Here is a 26550-nt window from a genome sequence, read left to right on the forward strand (position 1 = left end):
AGCCTCTCTTTGGCTTGCTGGCTTCTGGAGGATGAATGATTTCCCAGAAACATGACTAAGTACTTATAGGCCCTACCTAGTCAGACTCAGGTGTTTTGAGTGCTGGGGCAAATGTCACCCAATACAGCATCCAGAGTGCAGGGCATCCAGGGGCGGCTTTTTGGTGTCTGTCTGATATGTAGTGCCTTCTCTGCAGCCTGATTCTTAGTGCATCTTGGAGGTTGCAGAGGAAAAGCAGCTAGGAGTAATTCAGTTACTTCTGGTAGCCAAAGGGACAAAAAGAGAAATAGCTTGTGGGCTCTTGTGAACATCACTCAGGGGGCCTGGGAAGATGTTTCTCTAGGAAAAGTAATGTGTTTATCTGGCACACATGAGTAACCAGGGGCCTCGGACCCGAGCAGTTACAGCACGATTATTACTTCATACAAGAAGCCAGAAGTCGCTGAAGGGGTTGGAAGAATGGAGAGCAAACCATGCAGTAAGCCTGGGCTGGATCACCTTCTGACACAGCGCCTCAGACAACTGCCTCAGACCTTGTACAAGCATAACCCAGACTATCAACATCGCCTCTAAAGCACTCAGGCAGTGAGGAGCTTTGCCCAGAAGTCCCTCGCAGAGCATCCTGGGAACTGTAGTCCATTGTTTCCACAGATCCAACTCGCCTCATTAAACAGGCATGGGGTTAACCACCTGAATCGGTGGATTGGGCTGCTCTTGCGGCGTTGGGAGGGCGAGATCTCTGGGAAAGGGGTCAGTGAATACGGCCGTCCGTAAACTACAACTCCCAGCGTGCTTTGAGCGACGTCGCTCTGCCCTGTGGGAAACGTAGTCCCGGCGCGATTCCCAGCGCCGCGTGCGCCCCTGACGCGCCTTAGCCGCGAGCCCCGGCTGGGCGCCACGCTACGGAGGAGGCGTAAGGCGTACCGGGTGGGCCGGGTGGGACGGCGGGCGCTACGGAGGCGGCGTAAGGTTGCCGGGCCGAGACTGGAGCTTCGGGACCGAAACGCGCTAAGCCGGCGGAGCATCGCGGCCGGCGCGAAGGGGCCCTTGGTGCCCTCCGGTAGAAGTTGTGGGTCAACCGACTAAGGGCCGGCACCAGGGCCGCGCCCGTCCAGCCCGACCGCGAGCGCTGAGGAGGTGCCGCCGGCTCGCTAAGGTGAGTTCCACGGTAGGCGGCGGGCCAGCCGGCCTAGGACTCCGAAGAGTTCGACCTCCCAGCATCAACCCGAATTCTCCATGTCTGCCTTGGGAGCAGCAGCCTGGCTTGTGGCACGCTCACGAGGGGAGTGAGGGGTGCTGGTCGTGTGGGTCACTTGAGGCCAGCCCAGGAACCTCAGACGCAGGCGACCCTCAGTGCCTGCCTGTCCTTGAGTGCCCTCTTGTCCGGGACTAAGCGTTGGCCCACACTGTATGAGGATGTACATAGTGGAGGCACGGTCTGCAGAAATCTGCAGCTACCTGGGGCAGCAGCAGAGTAGTGCGCAGGGCATCCTGTGTGTCCTCCCACCCCACACTTCCTTCTGTTTTTGTGGGCCTGTCAGTAGGCCGGGAAAGTTAGAGTGGTCCCTTGACAGCTGTGGGATTTTCTTTCCTTTTTTTTTTTTTTTTTTTTGGTTTGAAAAGGGGACCCTTTTAGTTCTGATCTGGGAACCCTGTTGTGTGACCAGATGGCCCTTGCTGCACTGGCCCTCAGGGTCCCTGGAGTGCCTATAGTTTGTTACTAGACACTGGTAACAGGACCGTGAAACACCTAGACTCTAAAATAGGATAGCTTCCTGAGCTTCAGGACTCTAAACACCCAGGCCCAGAACCTGGGAACCTTCGTGGGTGTTTGGGGCTGGCCCTGCAGCTCAGCAATACATGATCAGAAAGAACCTCTTTGCAGTAAGGAACTGTGAGTTCTGCTCCTCCTGTGGCAGTTTCCCCTGTCTTAGTCTGGAGAGCTGTAAATCACAGATGTGGAGCTTACCTCGAGTGTCTCCTGGCTTCCAGGCTGTCAGGGATGCTTTCAAGACCACTGTTCTGTAGTTTAGGACAATTGTGTCTTGCTGAACAGCAACCTTGTTTCCATGAGGTAGTTCATCCTGCTTCTTTTGAAGTCCTGCTCCAGAGAGATGAGCCCATTTCTTTTCCAACATCTGAGAATCCCTGGAACTGTTGAATGGCAGACAAGTCAGTGACCTCGAGAAATGCAGATTTAAATTTTGTTGGATCCAAGGCTCAGATACTGTACAACTTTATGGTGATTTAGCTATCAAAACCTGTGCTGGTCAATAGTGTCTCAGAGCCAGGCCCTGGCCCCACAGTCTCAGCTTGTCCTCCAGAAGAAATGGGTTCCTTTGCTCTGCATACTTGGATCCAGCTGTGCCCTGGTTCTGACTCTTAGGGTTTGCCTACTCCCAAGCCTTACTGGCCCCTGTTGTACATTGCTCAGGCCTTGGGGCAAAACAGGTAAGCTCCATTTTGCAGATGAGGAAAACTGAGACTGTAGGACATCCGGTTGTCAGGGGAGGGGTAGGTGGAGTTCTGATTCCAGATCACTTCTCCTTCCACACTCACTGGTGGCACTTGAGAGAAGAGCCCTTTTGGTGGTCTAAAAACCTGTATATAAGCTGTTGATGAGCTGATCAGTTAAGAGCCTGAGGAAGGTAGAGTAGTTCTTTGTCCAGCTCTGCTGACTTTAATGTTAGCACTGCCTCTCACTGCCCTAAACAGTTGCTGGGGCTGAAAGGCAAAATTAAATGGAAAACAAAACAAAACAAAAAAGATTAGAAATAAGTGATAAATGAAAAAACCTTGAGCCCTTTAGAAAACACATGTACAGAAACCCAAGATCACTGGTGACTTGTCACATTATTTTGTCCTGGTTTGAACACTGCCTAACTGGGAGACTGGATGTGAGAAACACAGCTATAGTTTTAAGGCTCAGGGCTCAGGCCTAGAAAAGGGACACTTCCTGTTTCCATCCCCACCCCTAGGGATTGTTCTTTTTCCTGGCTGTGCATCTCTTGACTACCCTGTCCTTCTGGTCCCCACTTCATACTGGCTATGTCACCTGACAAGCAGGAGCATCCTGAAGTGCATGAGCTCCTGGTTCCAGAAGCTCTAACTAGTCTGGTAACTCCTCAGGCTGGATGTAGTTTCTGCCATTTGGCCTTTCCACATCCCCAGTATGTGTTGGCTGTCTGGAGCCATTTGACCCCTATACCTCTGATATCATTCTGGCTTATCCCCAGAGGTCTACTGGGGGCACCCCAGCTCCCTGAGTCCCCCCCCTACTCAAGTCGTGTGTGTGTCTTTTTTTTTTTTTTTTTTTTTTTGTTTTTTTTTGTTTTTGTTTTTTTGAGACGGGGTTTCTTGGTAGCTTTGGAGGCTGTCCTAGAACTAGCTCTGAAGACAAGGCTGGCCTCAAACTCACAGAGATTTGCCTGCCTCTGCCTCCTGAGTGCTGGGATTAAAGGCATGCACCACCAAAGCTCGTCCATGTGTGTTATTTCTTGACAGGTCCAACTCAGTCCAGCCCCACACTAAACAGGTAGCCAATGAGCATGCTCAGTTGATTGTTAACTATTGGTAACCTTGGGTCAATTGACCCAAGTTGAAGAGATCTCCTTATCTAAAAGGGCAGCATGTGATCTCTGGGTACAGGCACCTGGCCTCATCTTGTTTCTTAGTCTGAGAAGTAAACTTACCAGCCTATGACCCGTGTATAAGTGTCACTGAAAGGAGGCAGAGGAGGCTGTGGGTTGAGAGTGTGCTTGGAGACCTGCTTAGCCACACGATTATCACATTGTGGGTCATGGCATGGCTGTGTGGAAACCTTGTGACCAGTGGACCAAACAGCATCTTGATGTGGGCAGCATGTTGCCTCCCAGGATGGGCCTACTAGGAAAACAGTTTTTAGGGGTGAGATTATAGGAGAACAGGAGTACTCTGGTACCAAAGTGTGAAAATACAGGAATGATAGTGTAGGACCCTAAGGTAAGTCATCATAAGGTGCTGGACTGTCTGACTATTCTTTTGTACTCTTCTGCACAACTGCCATGTGGGAAACCAGTGATGTAGCCAACCCTCTGTAAGGATTCACCAGGCACCATGACAGGCTTATTCAAGTCTCCATGTTAGGAAACCAAGTGTAATACTTGCATTGGCCTCAACCCTCTTGTATTGACAAATGCATAGTCATGGCTCTGCTACTGCATATCCCATGTCCCAGCTTCCCTGATACTGCTTTCCTCCCTCCCCAGGTGGCTAAGCTGGAGGATGGCCTTGGAGAGAGCTTTGGGATATTGAAAGGAAAACATTTTGATAGTTACTGCTTGAAAATGTCAAGGTGCAGCCATACCAGCTGCTCACAGTCAAGATGGGAAGGCTATAAAGTGCTCCTTGCTACAGAGGGTGCTCCCATGCCTTCCTCCGTGGTTCTTAAAAAGTTGCCCTTTGGGTTTAAAGAACTTGCAGACTTTCTATCCCTTTTTTGATCTTGCTGACCATATACCATTTGATGGGAAAATCATTGAGTTCTACAGCCCCTACTCTTCTGCAGATGTGGAAAGGCCAGAGCTTAGTAGGGAGGGGAGTGCTGAGAGACGTGCTGTGGCCCCTCATGCTCCTAATCCAGAAGTGAGATTGAGGACCCCATATTTCTTGTTCTGCTTGATGTCAAGATCACCAGGTTCCCTTCTACCTTCTCTCTCTCTCTCTCTCTCTTGTTTTTTGAGATGTTTCTCTGTATTGTTTTGGAGCCTGTCCTGAAACTCACTCAGACCAGGCTGACCTCAAACTCAGAGAGATCTGCCGGGCTCTGCCTCCTGAATGCTGGAACTAAAGATGTGTGCCACCACAGCCCAGCTTACCTTTTCTCTTAAAATTGTATCCCACATTAAACAATATTAAACTTGTGAACTAAAAACTGAAATCCTTTCTGGCAGTACCATTTTGAAAAACATAATTTCCCTTTTCATAATGTATAATGAAGGTGGTGTGCAACTGCAGAAACAGAAGGATATTCGGTGACCATTTCCCTGTCCAGAAGGCTAGCATGTAGATGTCTCACACTATCCTTGCCTCAGAGGCCACATGTAAAGTCACAGCCTCAAGAACTGCGATAGTTCACCTCAGTAGGATCAGTGTGTCTCATTTGTTCTGAACAGGCCTACAGCTGGAGGCCCCACTAATGTTCTGAATTTGTGTGTGTGTGTGTGTGTGTGTGTGTGTGCATGCATGCTGAGGCAAGGTTTCTCTTAGTAGCCTGGCTATCCTAGACCTATTTTGTAGACCAGACTGGCCTTGAAATCAGGGATTCACCTGCCTCTGCCTCCAAGTGCTGGAATTAATTATGTACACAGCTATGCCCAGCTCCAGCCTTAGATTTTTACTTCTGTCTGTGAGCTGGAGACCAGGAAGTATTTGGCTAAAATGGAAAAAAATCTAGAAATCAAGGGTTGAGAACTACCTTGTAACATTCTGGCTTCATTTCCCATTTAGGAGAGTGAGAGGGAAGGTTTAGGACAACACCCTTCTTCCTAAGACTTTTTCCTACACTTGGCCCTTAGGTGGATTTTCATTTTCAATAGAACCTCTGCTTCACTTTATGAATTCAGCTTGTACCTGCGCGCAGGTGGAGAGTGATGGCCACTGTCTCCAGAAGTGCAGGATGAGGACACAGGAGTGTCCTGCCTGGCATGGCAGCATCTGCCATAGTAAGCAAGTGCTGAGAGAAGCAGAGCTTTGCAGCTTGAAACAGTGGTTACCTGTTGCAGTTGGAATGACTGAATAGTGCCAGGACCTGAGTCCAAGAAATCTTGGTGGCACTCTGCTGTTCCCCTGAGCCCTACCCCAACCTGGGCACAGTTCCCTGGCAGTACCTAGACAGTCTAGGCTTCTTTGCAACTACTGCTGATCTATGGTCCTGGAGATGAACTCTGCCAAAGGGCAGAGCCAAGTTGAAGAACATCATGACAAGATCTTGAATAAACCCCTCTGTTGTCCTTCCAATGTAGGTAGTCCACAGGCCTGTTGCCATAAGACTGGTTGGTTCCTGTGATGACGGCAGTGAAGAGCCAGCAAACCATGTTGTCCCCTGTGGTCTCTGGCTATGGAACAGACACAGCTTTTTAAAGGAAAGGGCAGCATATGCTTAGGTGGGGCAGTAAATGACGTTCTCCTAGTGGCTCTAACTGGAGCACTGTAGAAGAGGGCAGGGCCTGAGTCACATGGCCAGTCAGACTCATTTGCAGACTTTGATTTATGTGGATAATCCCAAAAGTTGTATTTGCCATTCCTGCCCAGAGTCCAAACCCTGATAGGAGGAGCATGCTGTCTTAGTACTGCAGTGGTCAGCCTGTTCAGAGGCCCTTTCCCAGGGCAGCAACCCAGGTGTGGGCATGCTGGCATCTCATCATCTGGGTGGCCTCAGGTGAGTTAGTTATCGAGTGCTGTGGCTTGTTTGTTGGCTTGTTTGATGGAGCAGCAGGGTTGAAGTGCATATTTAGGTGGGAGAGAGGAATCCCTTTTTCTGGGCCACTGTTCTCTGTTGACCAGCCTGCTGCCATGCTCTACCAGCTGGGTTCTCTGGCTTTGCACAAACTGTTTTTGGGAAAGCTATGCTAGTGGTCTTTGGCCTTGTCACTTGAGCCTCATACCCTCCTGGATGTACCACCTGAGATATCGTGTCTCCCCTATGGCCTGCCAATGACTTCTACATGGAGTTCTTACACTATAGGGTATCTTGGCCAAAAAGAAGCTCAAAGAACTAAAGATGGTCCATTTCTGTGAAGGTACTCCACCTGTCTTCAGGGAATGCTGTTCAGCCAGTTCTCATAGGGTTGAATCCTCTCCTAGGGTAGGTCCTAGCCCAGTTTCTTGAAGGGAGGATTCACTTCCTATCTCCAGGCCATTTCCCCTGGAGCTGGCCTCAATATCAGCTGTCTGTTGACAGAGCTGCTTCCCAACAGTGGTTTATTCTCCGCTTCACATCTGGACTGGCTGCCTCCTGCCCTGGTGGGTACAATGCTAAGGTATGGTGGCTAGCTCTTGGTGCCAGGTGGGGTTAGGACTGCTGCTCTCTCTTGCCATCCAGCGTGTCAAGAGAGAAGTGACATTGGGTACTGCAGCTAAAATGGGAAAGGAAGGCCCTTTGTAAAATTACAAGAGGAGGGGCTTGTGTGGTAGGTACTCAGTTGGTGTGGGAAACCCATTCTACTCTTATTTCACTGGAGTTGGGCACCTTGCTCAGGGCACTCCCAAATGGGGAGACAGGGAGACATTGTACTTCATATACCAAGAGCCCTAGAAACACAAGGTCTCCCTGGCCTTGACTTGGTGATATCCCCAGATTATCCTTCTGGAAATGAGGCATCCCACAAGTCCTGGAGAGCTCTGGGCAAGAAGTACTGACTAGGCTGTGGCAGTGTGGAACAAAAAGACAGGTTATACCAAGGGGCCCTCACAGTGGGTTTGCAGCCCTTAGGTTTGTGAGAACTATGACGGTCCCCACCCAGCCTCCAGCCCTGATCACCCATGAGGAGAAACCACCGGTGGGCCTGTTCTACCTGAGATGTACTGAGTATCTCACCGCCAGGTGGGCTGTCATGGTCAGCACTGCTCACTGGCCCAAGGTGAAGCTGGGGACAGCAGAGAGAGGCTGTTGATCTGAATTTGGCTTCCTGACTGAGAGGATACCCATGTGTGCCTCCATTCAGAATCCATGCGAGTGTCATCCTGTCTCTCGTGTTTGTCCTGGGTGGATATTTTCCAGCTGCCCTCAGCATATACAGAGAACATGTCAGACCAGGGCTGGGGACATGCTAATACATCTTGATAATTAACACTTTGTCTTTCAGAGCAGTGGCAGTCCCACTTCCTTGAGGCCAGATCTAGGCCACTGTCCCATTTAAAAGTAGAACAGTTCCCAAATGCAAATAAGGGAGGAACTGGCTGGTAGGTCTTGGAGTGGGAAAGGCATAAACCCCTGGGCTGAGAGGATGGGCAAACCCATCTCTCAAATCTTGTGATCCATAGTACACCCTGGCCCTTCTGCCTCTTGTTGGAGGCTGGTGTGGTTACACTTAAGCCATGAAGCAGTGAGACAGTGTCTGGGGCAGGGATCTCTGAGAATCACTATTTGCTCTGCCCAACGTCCTCGGACAGCCTGACTTACAGCAGCGGTCAAAGGGTGTTTGCTAAGCACACACTGGAGTAAAATGAGGAGCAAGTGAAGTGCTTTCACCAGTTGGGAGGGGACTTTGTCCACCAACAAGCCCTGTAAGAGAGAAAGGACAGCCCTTGAGGTGCCTCAGGCCTGCCACCCAGAGAAAGAACCATGCTATGTTCTTGTGAAGCCCTCTCCTTCTTGTTCTCTTTGAAGTACAGCCTAGGCAACCAGAATGTGAACAAAGACTAGATCCACCTGTGTTGGCATTCTTCAGTGCCCCTGCCTGTCACCACATGGTAATTATACTGGTATACTCTGGCCTAGATGGGGGAAACCTGGGAGAGGCTAGCCTCATTCACTCAAAGAAGGTCCCAGTGTCCTTGGCAAAGTGGCGTGGGCGTGGTAATTGCTTCTATAGAAGGTTGGCCAAACCAGAGAAACAGTCAGGCTTCTAGCTGGGGCTGCTGCTGGATCCCCCTTCTATCCTTTCAGAGGTCTCTGAGTGCAGTTGTCAGAACCCAGAAGAAAGGCATGTAGAACCTTTTGCACAGCTGCCTATCATACATGTGGAGTTACCAATCACCAGAGCTGCAGAAGGTGCTGGGGCCTACAATTGTGCAGAAAAGCCAGCAGAGGGAAGGTAGGGTTCAAGAGGCACACATGTATAGTTAGGTGTAGTAACACATGCTTATAATCCTACACTTGGGAGACAGTGGCAGGAGGATCAGGGGTAGTTTTAGGCTAGCCTAGGATTAGGAGACCCTGTCTTAAAACAGAGCTAGTTTCAGGACAGTCAGGGCTTGTTACACAGAAAAACACCTTCTCAGGGGCAGGTGGAGATGGGGCTTGGGGGGTGGGGAGGAACCTAATTCTGTAGACCAGGCTGGCCTTGAACCCAGAGATCCACCTGCCTCTGCCTCCCAAGCACTGGGATTAAAGGTATGCATCACCATCACAAGGCTTGTTTTGTTTTCTAGCCATTTCAAGTATGAATTAAAAGCTTTCAAATCTCATCGGGTCACCAAGCCAATAGGGCCAGTCCTTGGCAAAAGCAGCCCCTCACATACTAACTCAGAAGTGGTTGGGAAACACTGCTTCATGAGAGAAACAGCTGGTTCTGATTGAAACCTCATGGTGAGGGGTTGCAGAACTACCTGGCCCCATGGCTGGCTGTGTTGGAGAGGAGTTGGACTTGATGTTGGTGGTTCTCTCAAGTCTCAAGTGCTGACTCAGAGGTACTACCCAGGCTATTACCTATCATGTGGAGCTTTCCCCTGAGCCCGAAGTACTTTGTAGGTGTGTCTCTTGGCTCTTTCTGTCAGTCTCCCTTCATCTACACCCTATTTCCAAGGTCAGTGTTATAGAGGCTTACTCAGAAGCCAGAGAAAGTGCTGTCAGTGGATGATAGGAAACCCAAGGGGTAGGAACTGCCAAAACCAAGACAAGTTTGTGATCTACCTGGTCAGAGGGGACCTGCACACACACCAGTTACCCTGTGTGTGTTGGTCTCCTAACTGCCAAGTCCTCCCCATCCCAAGGATCACCCTCAGATGTATTTGGTTTCATTGCTACCCCCTCCTAGCCGGCAGGCTTGAAATGGTTCTCCCTGCAGCACAAGCAATCTACCCTCCTCCTCCCAGACATGGACAGTTTCTCAGGTTCCCTGGCATTCTCCAGGCCTAGGGTTTGCCTGGTAAGTGTGTGTTTACACAGCCAGCTGCTGCCCTTCTAAAGGCACAGTTTGGCCCTGACCTCTTACATCTTCAAGTACCCGACGTGCCCTCAGGTACTTTGTTTTTTTCCTTTCCTGTGTGCTAAATGTCTCCTTGATAGTTTCTTCTGTAATAAGGTAAAACTGTTTTCCTAATTGAGAAATAAAGCCCCTTTGAAGACTAGAGACAAGTTTGAAAGGGATGATGAGTCTTTCAGATTAGGATGATAACCTGAAACCCTGATAATGATGCAAGTCAGGGAGCTGCTGCTCCATTTGGTACTGGCCTTTGGCCTCTGGCCTATATTCCCTTGTGGGGCTTGTCTATGGGATGTGCCCTAAAGTGCTGAATTCTTTAAAGTCATGCCCAAGTACCTGAACCTCACTTTCCCCTTGTGTACCCCAGGCCACTTGGCATGCTGGGAAGCTTTCCCAGGGCCTAGAGTTTCATCTGTGTAAATCACACTGTTTCTTCTCTCTTTTTATTCTGTTTATTTTTGTTGTTGTGTCACTGACCAGCCGGCTGCCCTGTCTCTGGTGTGGGCACTCTCCTCTCTCCATGCTTCCGTTCGCGTGCCACCGGCCAGAGGTGACCAGGCCCCGCTCTCTACGTGGCCACTGTCAGGGGGGCCATGGGGAGCTCTGCCTCCTCCCTGGCTGCCGAGACGGAGTCAGACCACGGCTTCCCTGGGGGGCCACCCTACCCAGGGCCCCCGGCAGCAGCTGGCTGGTATAGGAGCGGCCCTGGGGAGACTGTCTGGGGAAGTGCTCTGGTCACCAGACAGCACCCACGTCCCCGGGCCCGAAGGTAAGCAGGTGGGGAGGGGAAATCCTGAGGGGTCTTAGGCAGGAGACCTTTTTTTCAATGTCTTCCTCCTTGGCACAGATGCTTACTCAGAACAGGGCTTTCTGTTTATCAGTGCTCTCTAGCAACTCACTAGCTGATCTGATCCGGGGTTATTGCTGCTCTTGGCTGGAAGGTCTGAGACTTCCCTTTGCCTGAGGTTCTGCTATGGCCCACTGTTCAGTAATACTTGTCCAGAGCCTGCTGAATTCCTATGAAAGCTATCTGGAGATCTCCTGCCTGGGAGGTTGATGACTTCAGCCCTTGTAGCTACTATGCATTAAGAGTGCTGGCTTTCTTCACACAGTTGTCAGAATTGAACATTGCCTCCCTTACCCGCCTAAGGTACCTATGCTTCAGTATAGGTTCCTCTAGAGTTGCCATTCTGTCTGTAGGGAACCACAGGGGGTCTGCCTTTACCTGCAAGTCTTTTCTAAGGCATTTATGTCATTAACTTCCTTTTGGAAGATATCTGGAACCCCCTAAACATCCAGTGTTCCACCTCAGAGAAGATGCAGACCTAGTAGCTCTGTTCTAGAATTCCAGGTTAACACTCTGATGTGTTCTTTACCCAGAGACTTCCACAAACAGCTCACTTGCCCATCTATTGGGCATAGGAAGATAACTGGTCATAGAGCGCAGACAAGAGACTGCCCTCTGAGGTGCCTTTAACACTAAGATCTGAGCTGGCAGACAAATAACCTATAGGAAATGCTAGAAGGAGGCACTGAAACTATATGAGTCTGTAGAGCAGAGTCACTATAGTTGGTGGGGGACTCAACCATTGGGAACTCATCTCAAGGTACAGAGATGGGACAAGCAGAATAATGGAAGGGACCTCGAGCAAGTGAAGGTGGTGCACTGTTTCTCATGTGCATGAAGGCATTACAGTGCCTCCTTTCCCCTTAGTACTGCAAGATGCTACAGACAATACCTCCAATGCAAGTTTTAATTCATTTAAGCAGTTTTCTCAGAATATGACTTACACAATGCCTTAGTTTTCTATTGCTGTGATAAAATACCATGGACCAAAATCAAACTAGGGGAGGGGAGAGTTTATTTCAGGTTATAGTTCCACAGCACAGTCCATCACTAAAGGAACACAAGGCAGAAACCTGGAGGCAGGAGCTGATGTAGAAGCCATAGAGGAGTGCTGCTTGCTGGGTTGCTCCTCGTGGCTTGCTCAGCTTGCCTTACAGCATCCAGGACCATCAATACAAGGTGGCATGCCCACAGTAAGCTGGGCCCTCCTATATCTATCATCAACCATGAAACTGTACCACAGGCTTACCCACAGACCAGATAGTGGGGGAATTTTCTCAGTTGAGGATTCCTCTTCCAAAATGACTCCAGCTTGTATCAAGTTGACATAAAACTCCACACACACCATCAAATTCACCTGTTATCAATATATGTTCAGGTCAAACAGTTCATAGCTATGGATAAAATCCTTATGAGGTAGTTTGAACCTGAAAGAGATTCTGTTTGCTGTCATTCTGGCCCCAGGTAGCCACTAACCTGCTTCCTTAGGTACATTTACCTTTTCTAGCAATTTCATATATGCCCTGGGTGTCTGACTGGCATCTTTCACTCAAGCATACTGGCCTCAAGGTTCATCCACATTGCAGCATGGACTGACCTCCCTCCTTTACGTGCTTCAGTGGTATTCTGTTGTAAAAATAAGCTACCTTTGGTGTGTCTGCTCATAAATAGTATGCTCTTTCCACTTAGCTTTTTTGATAGTGCTGTCTATAAACATTCACACTAAGGGTTTTTATGTGGGCATATGTTTAATTGTTTGGGGCATATCCCTGATCTGGAGCTGCTGTGTTTGTGGTGAGTTTGTACAACATCTGAGAAGCACTGCTGTCTCAGGGGTTGGCCCACTCACATTCCTACTAACAGCAGGGTTCTAGTGTCCCTGAATTTAATAATGCTTGCTATCATCTGTCTTTGACTCTAACCATCCTGCAGGGTGTGCAGTGGAGCTTTACTTGATTTAATTTGCATTTTTCTGATGGCTGTTAGTGTTGTCTCATGTTTTCATATGTGTGTGTATGTATGTATGTATGTATGTATGTATGTATGTATGTATGTATCTCCTAAGGAAAAATGTTAAGTAGAATTACTAAGCACACATTTTGGCTTTGTGTGCTGAGGCTATATGTTGGACTTGTTTTCTCAGTCTTGTGTCAGTAAGCAGTGCCCCAGCAGAGAATGTCACCATATGCATGTCACATGGGTGGAGAGCTCTCCTACTTTTATATTTTTCTAAGTTCATGTGTGTAAATGAAAGTTCAGGGTTCATTGTTGTTTGATTTTTAAGTGAGTTGCGGGGGCATGAGTGGTTGCTCAGTATTGTGTATTACACCTCTAGCTGCAGAATTTGGCAAGCTGAGGCAAGAGGCAAATTAAGATTGCTGAGAGTTTGAGGCAGCCTTGTCCATATAGTGGGTTCCAGGGCTGCTGAGTAAGACCCTGTCTCAAAAAACACAAGTAAAGGCACAAGATTTAGGAGGTTATAGAGGGGGCATGGTGGTTAAGAGCACTTAACACTCTTCCAGGGGACCTGGGTTCAGTTCACATTGTAGCTTATAACCATCTGGAACTCTGCTCCTGGGATTCCAGTGCTTCTTCTGACCTCTAGGGCCTGCAGTATGTGCATGGTATATATACATACACTCAGCAGACACACATGCACATGAAATTAATTATATGTATATCACAAGATTTTTGAGGCAGATGGATCTCTGAGCTCAAGGCCAGCCTCAGCCATGGCTACAGAGACCCTTGCTCTAAATAAATAAATCACAAGATTTTTAAATCCAGAACAATGGGCAGGCATGATGGTGCATGCCTATAATTCCAACACTGTAGAGGCAGAAGCAGAAGGATCAGGAGTTCAAGCACAGCTTGGGCTGTGTGAAAAAAAAAAAATGAAGACATCCAACACTGTTTGGCTGGACATGTTCATCTGAGAGAAAATAAGGAGGTGGGATTAAGAGGAGAGAGACTCAAGACTTGAGGATGTGTCTTCACTCCGTATTACTTCAGCTTTCTGCCAGACCTTTCCCCTGAATTGATGTCCCCAATATGTACTAGTTCTCACTAGGTCTAGGACTTAAGTAAGCAGCTGGCATCTAAGTTGAATCAGAAATAAACAGTGTTAATGATCTGGAAGAATTTATACGGATCAAAATTAGAGAGGGGATGGCCATCAGAGGGTTATTGGGCTAGAGAGATGGCAGGAAAACAGGAGGCAACACTACTCTGTGGCCCCTCTTCAGGACTTCTTCCCCACATAGTATGTTTACACTCACAAGAAGCATCACAGCACAAGCATGGGAAACAGGCAGCCTTTTCCCCAGCACTTATAGGGCCGTAGGTGGGAACAGAGAAGCATGGGGAAGAAACTAGCAGCCATAGAGAGGCATGGGGTGTAAACTAGCAGCCACAGCAGCTCCTCACACCCATCAGGACTGCCACGCACCCAGCATAGCTGTTACTCTCCTTTTGGATGGCATTCATTCTGTAGATAAAAAGACAACTCACACCACCTGAGCTTATGTCTAGTCTTAACCTGGCTGGTTAATAAGTAGACAGTTGATTCTGGCTTTAGCTGCCTGGGGACAGACAGGGAGAACACACCCATTCAGAAAGGCTGAGCAGGCCAGGCTGTCATCAGTCCAGGAGAATAGTATGATACATTTTCCTAGAAAGGGAGACACTACTTTTGCCTTTATAGAGGCCCTCAGGACAGTCTACCCTGTGCACCAATTAGGGAAAAGAAACTGGCAAGGGATAAAAGGTACCAAGCCATGTGGCTAAACATAGATAAGAATTATGGGTTAATTTAAGTTGTACAAGTTTGTTAGTAATAAACCTGATCAATAAGCCAAACAGTTTATAATTAATATAAGTTTCTGTGTGTTTATTTGAGACTGAATGGCTGCAGTCTACAGAAAACCAGTATTATTCATAATTTAAAAAATGGCAATAAAAATTTTTTTAGAAAAAAAAAGAAACTGGCATGGGTAAGACATGGAACTGCTCTGTTGGGCAGGGACATCCATCTTTTAGTTTTATTGTTCTTCCTAGTAGTTTTATTGGTTCTTCCTAAGGGAAGAAAGATTTCTGCCAAGTCTACAGCAGGGGCAACAACCTCTCACTCCCTGGGTGCTCATTTCCTGATTACTCAGGTAGACTCTTGTAGCTTTGGAGCCTGTTGCCTCCCTTTGCATGATGTCTGAGTGTTGATAAGCCCAGGAAGCTGAAAACAAAGCCAGTGTTCTGAGTGGACTTCCCTGGCATTGCCTCAGTGTGCTCTCTGTTGTGAGCCGGTGTCTTGAAGAGTTGAAATTCTGTGAGCTCATGTTCCATGATTTAGGAGTGTTTGTGTTGAGAATTCTAGGAAACTAAGTATAAAAACCCTTTATAATTTCTTTTTGCTTCTGGATCTAGGATCTCATGCATGCTGGGTAAGCACTCTGCCACCTAGTGACACTCTAGCCCTCGTGCTGAGAGTTCCTCAGGGGTTTTGCCAAAGTCTGTATACAGATTGCATTGGGTCTTCAGCTCTGCACAGGCTTTTATCTCAGACTCTAGTGGTTTGGCCTTACCTTCAGACTTCAGGTCTTGAGCTCTGGGTCCCTTCCCAGGCTTTGCAGTATAGGGCTGGTCATGGACAATGGGCATTAGCCAAGTGAACCAAGGAGGATGGTAGGTAGGGGTCCTGCCCTGTGAGGTTCACAGCACACAGATGACCAAAGATGACCAGAGCTGCCCTGAGAGTCCTTGGTCTTGACAGGTTTTCAGATTACAGAAGACCCATAGCATGGCCTCTGACAAATTTGTCACTTCCAGGAACAAGTTTATCTTTAGGCATTGTTGTGTCTGCAGCTGTTCTATATTACAGATGGAGTCTACTAAGAGTTTCCCATGTGGTCCCCTGGCCACCGCTCATCCTACTGACAGCTGTGCTTTAGGTTCATCTGGGCTAAAGCCAGACTCTGTTTCCTGAGATGAATGAGCACCTAGACTTCTGTAGTTTTTTTGAAATTTGTATTAGTCATTTTTCTCCTTGCTATAACAAAATAACCTGACAAAGCCAATTTATGAGAATAAGGATTTATTTTAGCTTGCAGTTATTTGTTTTATTTTGTTTTTAGTTTTTCAAGACAGGGTTTCTCATAGTACTAGAACTCACTCTGTAGACCTGGCTGGCCTCAAACTCACAGAGATACATACGCCTACCTTTGCCTTCTGAGTGCTGGGATTAAAGGCATGCACCATCACTGTTCGGCTAACTTACAGTTTTTGTGTGTACATATTCCATCTTAAAGGGAGAAGTTTTGCTGGTAGGAGTCAGGTATACCTCAGAGGGACCAGAGTGTTCCACCTGCCTTTGCCTCTGGAGTGCTGGGAATATAGGCATGTGCCACCACACCTGGCTCATGCCAACATTCATGTCAGTCTCTTAACCATGAAATTTATATAATTCCAATATACAATGGCACTCCAAACGAGAGGAAATGGGGCATAGCAAGGTAGAAATCTGAAAACCCAAATTCTGCACCTGTGGCATGTTGCGACATCATCTAGACTCCAACAGCCTTGAATAGTCCCATTTTCCACTTCTGCTACCTGTACCACATATAGCCATTCTCTTTTAGGCCAGCTCCCCTCCATTCCTGCAGCTTTCCTCAGCAGATACTCTATGGTCCTGGCATTTCCAGTGTCATTGCATCTTGGAGTTTATCTTCACAGCACTGTGCCTTCTCAAGGCCTTGCAGAAAATCTAACTAAGTATTCAAATACATAAACCTATTGGGCCATTTTCATTCAAACCATCACAGAAGGTATATAGTTCATTATATAAGGAAAGTATGGCCATAGGTGCATGAGGCAGCTGGGTGTGTTGTCTGCAGTTAAGCAAAGAGGCTCAGTATTTCTCCTTTTTTTCCTTTTTTGAATATTAATTTATGTTGTGTGTATGCACGTGCATGCATGCATGTCATGGCTTACCTGTGGCGGCCAGAGGACACTTGATGAGAGTTGTTTCTTTCCTTCTACCATGTGGGTCCCCAGTTGTCAAACTCGGGTCATCAGATTCAATGGCCCTCCTTTTCCCCCTTTTTCTTTAATCTAGGATCCCAGTCTATGGGATGGTGCTGCACACACACACACAGAGTATAATAGGACATGCTATTAATCCCAGCACTGGAAGAGGTAGAAGACTCTGTAAGTCTTCCCTCTTCAGTTAACCCTCACTAGAAACACCCTCAAAGATACTGCCAAGTGTGATTCCAAATCTAGCCCAGCTAACAGTAAACATTAATTAACTATCACAAGATTTCTCAGTCTGTGTGGTCAGCAGCCTAGGGCTGAATCAGAGAATGCCCCAAGATTCCCCTAGGAGTAAGTATCTCATGAGGACTGACATCCCACAGTAGGTTCCTGGGAAGTGAGTGACCTGTCAAACTCACTGTGGCCCGCCAGGACCCCCTGGGATGCCCATCTTGCTTATGCTGTGAAGCTGATGTGCAAGTGGGGACAGCAATGCTCTCGTATGAGAGAGGTGTCAGGGGCAGCCTCTGCCGGCACACTGTGTTCTGTCCTTAACCATGAGCCCTCTCCAAGTAAAGGAACTGAGAAGAGAGGTCTGATGGCCTCCAGGCTCTGAGCTGAGCCTACTGCACCTGCACATTTGCTGCCCTGGGGCTCTCAGAGCCCCTTCTGTCGACTTGGGCCTTGCCCACTATGGACGAGGCTGTGGGCAGCTCAGCAGCTTCTCCACATGAGCCTAAACTTGCTACCTGTCTCACCTAGAGCTACCCAACCTACACAGTCAGGTGGGATCAGAATCAACTCTGGGCCCCTAGGCAAGTCATATTTTGGAGAGAAGAATTATTTTTTGTGTTGTTTTGTTTTTTCTGAATAAGAGTGTTTTCCTTCTTCCTGAACCAAAGGTTAGAAGGTCATGTTTCATTGTAAAAACCAGTTGATTTTTGTAGAGGTAAAACACCTATAGTCAGTTCAAAAGATGGGTATTATGGAGATGTGTTTGCAGCTTGGCCCTGTCATGGAGCCCAGCACCCTTTTCTATCCATCTGAGGGACCCATCCTGGGAGGAAGCAGTCAGGCCAGGAGCCCAGGAAACCAGCATCCACACAAGCAGAGATTCACTCCATGTCCCAAAACCCAGAAGTATGTCAAGTTCTTAGGATAATGCAAGGTGTGCACTTCATAACCTCAACCTCCGTCCAGGCTCACCCTGTGTCTGCCTGCTTTGTATCCTTGCTGTGTTCAAGTCACCTTTCCAAGAAGGATCCACACAGCCTTCTGGTACTCACTGCCACCCTGCTACAAGCCTAGTAGTATGGAGTGTGCCAAATCCATAAGGAACAGGCCTGAATGCCCAGTCACAGGCTCTGATTCTGCCCTGAACTGGTGCTCAAGGGGTCTCCCTTGGTACCTGTGGATGCGGAGGGCTACAAAGCTGAGGATTCACATTGGGAAAAGGCTTAAATTGTTCTTGACTGATGGCTGTCCCCAACCTGTTCCTCCTGAGCATGTTCTAGAACATTGTTGACCCTTTGTTGGCCACACTTTCCACATTGCTGGCTCTGCAGCCAGGTAGGCATCTCCCTCAGTCCCAGTCACCCTCCATGGAAAAGTGGTGTCCTGTTGTCCATGGGACATTGTGACTTTAAGCGTCAAAGGAGCCACACTAATCAGGTTCTTCCCTTGCAGCCACACACATTCTCCTGGGTCTATGGCCACAGTTGGGGAGTGGTCCTGTGCGCGCTGCACCTTCCTCAACCCTGCCGGCCAACGCCAGTGCTCCATCTGTGAGGCCCCCAGGCACAAGCCAGATCTTGACCAGATCCTGCGGCTCAGCGTAGAAGAACAGAAATGGCCCTGTGCACGCTGTACATTCCGGAACTTTTTAGGCAAAGAGGCTTGCGAAGTGTGTGGCTTTACCCCCGAGCCTGTTCCTGGAGCCCCTCTGCTACCCATAATCAATGGGGTCCTGCCCAAGCCACCCACCATACTGGTGGGACCAAAGGGCAACTGCAAAGAAGAAGCAGGCCCTGTGCGGACAGCAGAGCTAGTGGCCACGGAGCCAACCAAGGGGCACTCTGAGGAAGAGGAAGAAGAAAAGGAACAGGAAGATGAAGGGGAAGGGGCAGAGCCTGGCAGTGGTTGGGCATGCCAACGCTGTACATTGCATAACACACCAGTGGCCAGCTCTTGTTCTGCCTGTGGGGGACCCCGGAAACTGTCATTGCCTCGAATCCCCCCAGAAGCCCTGGTGGTTCCAGAGGTTGTGGCCCCTACTGGCTTCCATGTTGTTCCTGCTCCATCCCAGCCTATCCTCCCTGGGGAAGGTTCTGAGGCTGATTCTCCTTCTACCAGCCAGGGTCCCACCTCCACTGACCAGGAGCCCCCCAGAGTACTACCTTTCAGCCCCTTCTCACCCACCCTACAGAACAACCCTGTACCCAGAAGCCGCCGGGAGGTCCCCCCTCAGCTTCAGCCACCTGTGCCTGAGGCTGCTCAGTCCTCGACATCCACAAGCTCCAAAGGGCCCCCACAGGGCCCTGGTAGAGCTGCAGCTGGGGCCTCCCGTCTAGCTGAGTTGCTCTCAGGCAAGGAGTTGCTCTCAGGCAAGCGGTTGAGTGTGTTGGAGGAGGAGGCCCCCGAGAGCAGCCCTGCCAGATGTGAGTCATGCAGTGATGTCATTGACCTGACTGGAGACACTGTGCGCTACACACCTGCCAGTCCCTCCAGCCCTGACTTCACCACCTGGTCTTGTGCCAGATGCACACTTAGGAACCCCACAACAGCCCCCAGGTGTTCAGCGTGTGGTGGCTCCAAGCTGCATGGTTTCCAGGAGCACAGTGAACCCCCTACCCACTGCCCTGACTGTGGTGCGGACAAGCCTGGCCCATGTGTTGGTTGCTGTGGACGAGCTCCCTCAGCACACAAGGCTGCCCGTCTCTTGCCTGATCGCCTGGGCCAATGGGCCTGTCCTGCCTGCACCCTGCTCAACACACCTCGGGCCAAGCACTGTGCAGCATGCCATACACCACAACTTCTGGTGACCCAGTGCCGGGGGGCTACACCCCTGAGGCGCAGGGAGAGCATGCATGTGGAGAAGCGGAGGCAGACAGACGAGGGCGAGGCCAAGGCACTCTGGGAGAACATAGTAGCTTTCTGCAGAGAGGTAAGTAGCCTCTTTTGTGAGGCTGAGAGCCAGCTTGGCCCAAGGTAACATTTACCTCTACTATCCATGTTACACTCCCTCAGCTCACATACCTTGGGAGGATCCCAGACCTCCCATGTGTGAACCCACAGAGAGATGAGGATTACCATGAGGCTGCCTACACAGGGAACCATGCCCTGTTAAAGTTCAAGGCTGGGACACCTGGTGTTCTGTTTGAGCTGCAGAGCCTGAGCCCTGGGTGGCTTCACCCTTGGGTCAGCTGAAAGGACAGCTGGAGCTGTGCCATCCTCCCAGGCTAACATGCTCACTGTGGCCTGCTTGCCACTGGCCTGCAGTGTCACCATGGCCACTCAGGATCATCCTGATGGTGAGCCCTTCAAACCATTCAGAGTTGCCCTAGCTGGTCTAATATGCAAGAGCCCCACCCCAACCTTCTAAAGCTATCTTGGGAGGGTGGGGTCTTTGCCCCAAAAGGTAGAGTGGAATTCTGGGCCTGAGAGCCCCCTGTCCAGCCTGAGTGTCCGGCCATGATTCCTGCAGAATAGTGTGAACTTTGTGGATGACAGCTTCCCCCCCGGGCCTGCGTCTGTCGGCTTCCCAGTGGGTGACAGCGTCCAGCAACGAGTGAAACAGTGGCTGCGGCCCCACGAAATCAACTGCTCTGTCTTCAGGGACCACGGCACTCCGTGGTCAGTCTTCCACACCCTGAGGCCCTCTGACATCCTACAGGGGCTGCTGGGGAACTGCTGGTGAGGCTCCAGGTTCCTGCCAGACAGGCTTAGGGGAGGATGGGGGCTACTGGTCCAGTTCTGGGGATGTTATGAAGTTGCCTGGCTCTATCCAGGTTCCTGAGTGCGTTGGCAGTATTGGCTGAACGTCCTGACCTCGTGGAGAGAGTGATGGTCACACGTAGCCTGTGTGCAGAGGGTGCCTACCAGGTGCGGCTATGTAAGGATGGCACATGGACAACAGTGCTGGTGGACGACATGCTGCCCTGTGATGAGGCTGGCTTTCTGCTCTTCTCACAGGTGGGACAACAAGGTGGGAGGCAGGGTCAGAAAACCAGGCAGCCTATGACTCTGATCCTTCCCCCCAGGCACAGCGGAAGCAGCTATGGGTGGCCCTCATTGAGAAGGCGCTGGCCAAGCTGCACGGCTCCTACTTTGCCCTCCAAGCAGGGCGTGCCATTGAAGGCCTGGCCACACTCACCGGTGCCCCCTGTGAGAGCCTGGCACTGCAGGTCAGCTCCACTAACCCCCGAGAAGAACCTGTTGACACTGACCTCATCTGGGCCAAAATGCTGAGTTCTAAGGAGGCTGGGTAAGGTGGTCACTGCCATAGTCTGTGGCATTGGGAGGAGAGAGAGGTGGAGTAGTGGGAGAAGTTGGGGCAGTACCCTCTGACTGTGCCTGCATCTAACAAGGTACTCTAGTGCAGCTAGCATAGCCAAGAAGTGTAGCTAGTACTCCATTTTAGGTAGCCACCGTGAAAAGGCTATATCCTGCCCCAAGTAGTCACATGGGAAGAGTCCACAGATGGACCCTGAGGAGTGGGAGGAGGTGTTTTGAGACATGTCATCCCAGTTGGTGTTGTGAACCTTGACACCCCTTCCCTCAAGGCCTAGAAGAGTAGACCCAAAGAACTACAGAAGCCCTAAGCTTGGAAAAGGATGTCAAAAATCCCTGCTTCTGGCTGAATCTGGACAGTGTGCTACTGCCCATCAACCATGTCAGGCCTATGCCTTCAGAAATCAGCTTGTTCTAGCCCAGGCAGTCTTGAGCTCATCCAGAGTGGGCCAGTACTTCCTGAAAGCATATGTCATGTGGGTCCCACATTCAAGAAGGGCCATCTCCCCTGATGTCCATCAGTTCAATCAGCCAGGGTCACTCTACCCACACAGGTTCCTTATGGGTGCCTCCTGCGGGGGAGGTAACATGAAAGTAGATGATGCAGCTTACGAGAGCCTAGGTCTGCGGCCCCGCCATGCTTACTCCATCTTGGATGTTCGTGATGTTCAGGGATCCAGGTAAGGGTCCAACTGGCTGAGGGTGGGCAAGTGTGTGCACACAAGGCACATAGTGCTGTTTCTCAGTCCTGTGATCCACAGGCTCCTGCGACTCCGGAACCCATGGGGTCGCTTCTCCTGGAATGGCAGCTGGTCGGATGAGTGGCCACACTGGCCAGCGCACCTGCGAGCTGAGCTCATGCCACATGGCAGCAGCGAGGGTGTTTTCTGGATGGAGTATAGTGACTTTATCAGGTACTTGGATGCCCTCGTCCCATGCCCAGATCCTCAAGGAACTAGTCTAGGTAAGCAGCTTGTCTTTGTCCCAGCTGCTACAGGCTTCTGAATGGCAGCTCTTGGTCTGGCCAAGGAATTTAGGTCTATATGAAGCAGGGCTTGTGTGTGTTATGCTGCTCCCACGTGTCAGTTTGCTGTCACTGGAGAGGAACAGTTTAAAAGCAGAAGTGAATATATTAGCATACATATCTGTAACCCCAGCACTCCAGCCACTAAGGCAGGAGGACCCCAAGTTCCTGAAGTACATAATGAGTTCCAGGCCACCCTGGGCTATATGAGACCCCATTTCAAAAACAAAACAAAACTAATTTTGCTCAAAACTTACTAGGCTTCAAAGATTTCAGCACATGAAGCTGACTCGGTTGCTATACATCTGGTAAGGCAGAAAGAAGGGTATGGCAGAGCCAAGTTGCTCACCTCTTTACCTCCAAGAAGCAGAAAACAGACAAAAAGAGGCCAGATATATTCTTCAAAGACCAGATCTCCAGTGTCCTACTTCCTCCAACAGTCACCACCTCTTGATAGCCTGTTCATTCAGCTAGGAGCTCATCAGTGGCTCCCCCACTGATGAGGCCAGTTCCCTCCTGATTGTGGTAGAACCACCAGCTGGAAACCATATACCTCACACGCAAACCGCAACAGGGCGACAGCCTAGAGAAGTGCTTCCTGCTTAGGGGTCCTTTCCTGAAGAGATAGCAGGGAGCTAGTGGTGGAGACAACTAAAAGAACAATGAAGCACGCAGACTGCCATGAGTGCTGAAAGCTGAACAACAAAGACCCATAGTGTGAGGACTGCATCCCAGAGCTGGGGCATGGGGCTGCACTATGCTCAGACGCCCTTTTTCCTCACTGTCTAGGTACTTTGACTCCGTGGACATCTGCAAGGTACACTCAGATTGGCAGGAGGTGCGGGTTCAAGGATGTTTCCCAAGCACTGCCAGTGGACCAGTGGGTGTGACAGCACTCACAGTGCTGGAGCGTGCCTCACTGGAGTTTGCCCTTTTTCAGGAGGGCAGCAGGTAGGTTGAGCACTATACCAAGCTAGAAGCTCATGGCTGTGGTCACATGAGCAGCCAGCCCATTATCTCTGGCCCTCAGGCGCTCCGATTCAGTAGACAGCCACCTCCTGGATCTGTGCATCCTGGTGTTCCGGGCCACTTTTGGCACTGGTGGCCGCCTGAGCCTGGGCCGCCTGTTGGCCCACAGCAAACGTGCTGTTAAGAAGTTTGTGAACTGTGATGTCATGCTGGAACCTGGCGAGTATGCTGTGGTGTGCTGTGCCTTCAACCACTGGAACCCTGCTCCACCAGGGCCCCCTGCCCAGGGTAAGGGCCCCAGCCAGATGAGGCCCACACCCACCTTCCCACCCTCTGAGCCCCAAAGCCCACCCACGGGAAAGCTACTGGCTCCCTTATCCACAACCCCCACAGCCTCCAGCCCCTCAGCAGGGGTCCCCCGAGGTGCCCCCGAGCCACCCGGCCACGTACTCGCAGTGTACAGCTCCAGGCTGGTCATGGTGGAGCCGGTGGAGGCGCAGCCAACCACACTGGCCGATGCCATCATCCTGCTCACTGAGAGCCGGGGCGAGCGGCATGAGGTGGGTGGGGTCCTGATGGGGGAGGGCAGCGGGTGGGCAACCACCAGCCCTGGCCCACCCACCCTGTGCCTGTGCCCAGGGCCGAGAGGGCATGACCTGCTACTACCTGACTCATGGCTGGGCGGGGCTCATCGTGGTGGTGGAAAACCGGCATCCCAAGTCCTACCTGCACGTGCAGTGTGATTGCACCGACAGCTTCAATGTGGTGTCCACACGTGGCAGCCTGCGCACCCAAGACAGTGTACCACCCTTGCACAGGTGAGTACCTGCTGGTTTTTCCCCCTCCCTAGGCCCTGCTCTCTCACTGGCTCTCATCAGCCCTCTCCTGCAGGCAGGTCCTGGTGATCTTGTCCCAGCTGGAAGGCAATGCTGGATTCTCCATCACCCACCGCCTGGCACATCGAAAGGCAGCCCAGGCCTTCCTCAGCGACTGGACAACCTCTAGGGGAACCCACAGCCCCCCACTCACACCTGATGTGGCTGGTCTACATGGACCCCGGCCACTATGACTACAGTTCCCTAGGGCAGGGGCAATGTGCGGATCCACCCACTGCCCTCCCCTACACGCACTTTATGAGGGAGACCCCCAATGGAGGATGCTTGAACCAGAATCTCAGGACCCTGCCCAGGGAGCCACCGGCTACAGGGTGCAGCCTCCCCTGGGCCTCCCTCCCCCTCTCCTCCACCAGGCCTCCCAGCTGCCATGCAGAATACCTCGAGCCGGGTGGGCTTCATTCCAGTACTTCTATCCTGAGCCCTGGGGACAGCTTCAGGTGGCCAAGGCCCCAGTGGGGCTGCCCTTCCCTATGAATATGGGGCCACTTGATATAGAGAGGCAGCCCAGATATCTGTTCATAGAACCAAACCTGGGGGGTTCGGAGGCCACGATCCTGCCTTGAGAACCTGGAAAAGCCTTTGTGGGGGCTCCGATCTGCTGCTTCCCCCTCCCCTTGGTTTGTTCCCAAGCCCAGCTTCCTGCCTAATGAGCAGGGTCCTGATAGCCCTGGCACATGAGTGGCACATTGCAGGAAGCAGATGCCTGGTGGCCATCAGCCAGGGCTTAAGGACAGCTGCCCCTCCTGCAACACTATGCAATTCCTGGAGCACCTGCCAGGATCGAAGCCATGATGGGGTGGCAGGTCAGGAACCAGACCCAGCCCTGCTGTTTGGAGAAGCACTTTGTCCTTAGCTTCCCTGGCCACGATCAGCACTGTCCCATGGCCTCAATCTGTCCACAAAGGATACTCCCTACCCAGTCCCATCACAGGCACATGTAAGGTGTGACTGACTACTCCCTCCCCTAGAGGAGGGAGACAAGCTGCCCACCTTCCCAGCATTCCCACAGCTGCTTGTCAAGATCAGAGCCCTTATCTGCCACATGGACGCCTGAGTCATTTCCTGGGCCCCCCACCTGGTTGCCACTGTCCTGCAGCCCCTTAGGTAGTGAGCAGCTCGCATGCCCACTGTCCTTGCCTCCATGGGGTTTCCAAGGGTTTTTGTATCTAGAGAAACATTCCCCTCCCCTCTGGGCCCCCTTTTACTCTGAGCTGTGAATATTTTTAACCCTGTAAATAGGACCAGCTCTTGGAACACAGAGACTATTTTATCAGCTATCAGTCCCTTCCTTGTTCGATGACTCCATAGGCCGTTTCCACTCAGGCTCCAAGGACCAAATAAAAGCGTTTTGTTTTGTAAGGGAGCTTTCAGTCTTTTGTCACCCTGTCCCTACACACACAAAACCAGGCTACCCCAAAGGCCAGTGTGGGGGTCTCCTGGATAGAACTGTGCAGAAGAGTACCAGGGGTTGTAGGGTGACAGTTCTCACTTCTGCCTTGGGTCGGCCAGACTCCTGGTGAATATCCAGGTGAGACAGACTGGAACCAGACCCTAGGCTTTTAGCCCCACAGCCAGGTAGGACCAACATGATGGGCAGGACAACATGTGTGCAAGTATTTTTTTTTTTTTTTCTCCCTGCACTGGGGGGGATGAAGCTGTCTGAATACATCAGTCACCAAGAAGGAGCAGATGGAGCCAGAGGGTGAGTGGGACTGTAGCTGCTGCTCTCTTGGCTGGTGTGCCGTGCCCCCCCCCCCAGCTTGGTGCAGGCTGGGCCCATCTCATATCACAGGTGACGTTAAGCCTCTCAGCCCATCTCTGGCCAGCAGCCCAGCGCCCCTTCAGGAGCTAGAAGATGCCCCTGGGCAAGCGGGGGCTGGGGGTTCACGGCCAGAGTGCACTGGGTAAGAGGCCTGTCACAGGCCAGCCCATCGAATGTGAAAGCAATTAAAGCCACCAGCAGTGTTCGCTCCGGGCGGGCCTCGGGCAGCGGGGCAGCTGCCACAACACATCTCACCTCACCGCCCACAGTGCCTTCCCTGCCCCAATGCGGCTGCGCACCAGGCTGGACCTTCTCTTGCAGTGAAGGGGCAAGACCTGCACCTATGCATACTTCGGGCAGGAGCCAGCTCTGGGTACCTTTGGCAGCTAAAGATCAGTTCCTCTTTCCTCTGCCCTACTCCACCTGGCACCCACCACACTGGCCTCTGCAACTCCAGCCCCAGAACAACTCAAGAAAAGGCAAGACTATGGTGTCAGGGCAAGATGGAGGTCCAGCTGTTGCATGCTCACCCTTCCCTATTTACCCCAGCATATGGGATAGGGGGAACAAAAGGGTATTCAGAGGGGAGTTGTACACATAAGCAAAACTTGGTA

General features: G+C 50.8%; 1 protein-coding gene across 9 annotated transcripts; it reads left to right on the forward strand.

Moving 5' to 3' along the window:
- Positions 1–886: 886 nt before the first annotated feature.
- On the forward strand, positions 887–25533 carry Capn15 (calpain 15). 9 transcript variants are annotated; one of them, XM_051181058.1, is made up of 13 exons: positions 891–1156; positions 10386–10674; positions 18463–19939; positions 20480–20688; positions 20784–20967; positions 21036–21259; positions 21840–21965; positions 22047–22199; positions 23099–23260; positions 23340–23566; positions 23672–23838; positions 23918–24096; positions 24170–25533. In XM_051181058.1, the coding sequence occupies exons 2-13, from the start codon at positions 10499–10501 to the stop codon at positions 24345–24347; spliced, it is 3462 nt and encodes a 1153-aa protein (XP_051037015.1). In that variant the 5' UTR covers positions 891–1156; positions 10386–10498; the 3' UTR covers positions 24348–25533. The 9 variants fall into 9 exon arrangements, 7 of the variants coding, with proteins under 7 accessions (XP_051037013.1, XP_051037014.1, XP_051037017.1 ...); XR_007834274.1 differs by lacking the exon at positions 23672–23838 and having other exon boundaries at positions 889–1156; positions 24170–24319; XM_051181057.1 differs by having other exon boundaries at positions 889–1156; positions 20480–20628; positions 23340–23838.
- The last annotated feature ends 1017 nt before the right edge of the window (positions 25534–26550 follow it).

The sequence above is a fragment of the Phodopus roborovskii genome, unplaced genomic scaffold (assembly GCF_943737965.1).
Source record: "Phodopus roborovskii unplaced genomic scaffold, PHOROB, whole genome shotgun sequence".
In the NCBI taxonomy this organism is placed as follows: domain Eukaryota; kingdom Metazoa; phylum Chordata; class Mammalia; order Rodentia; family Cricetidae; genus Phodopus; species Phodopus roborovskii.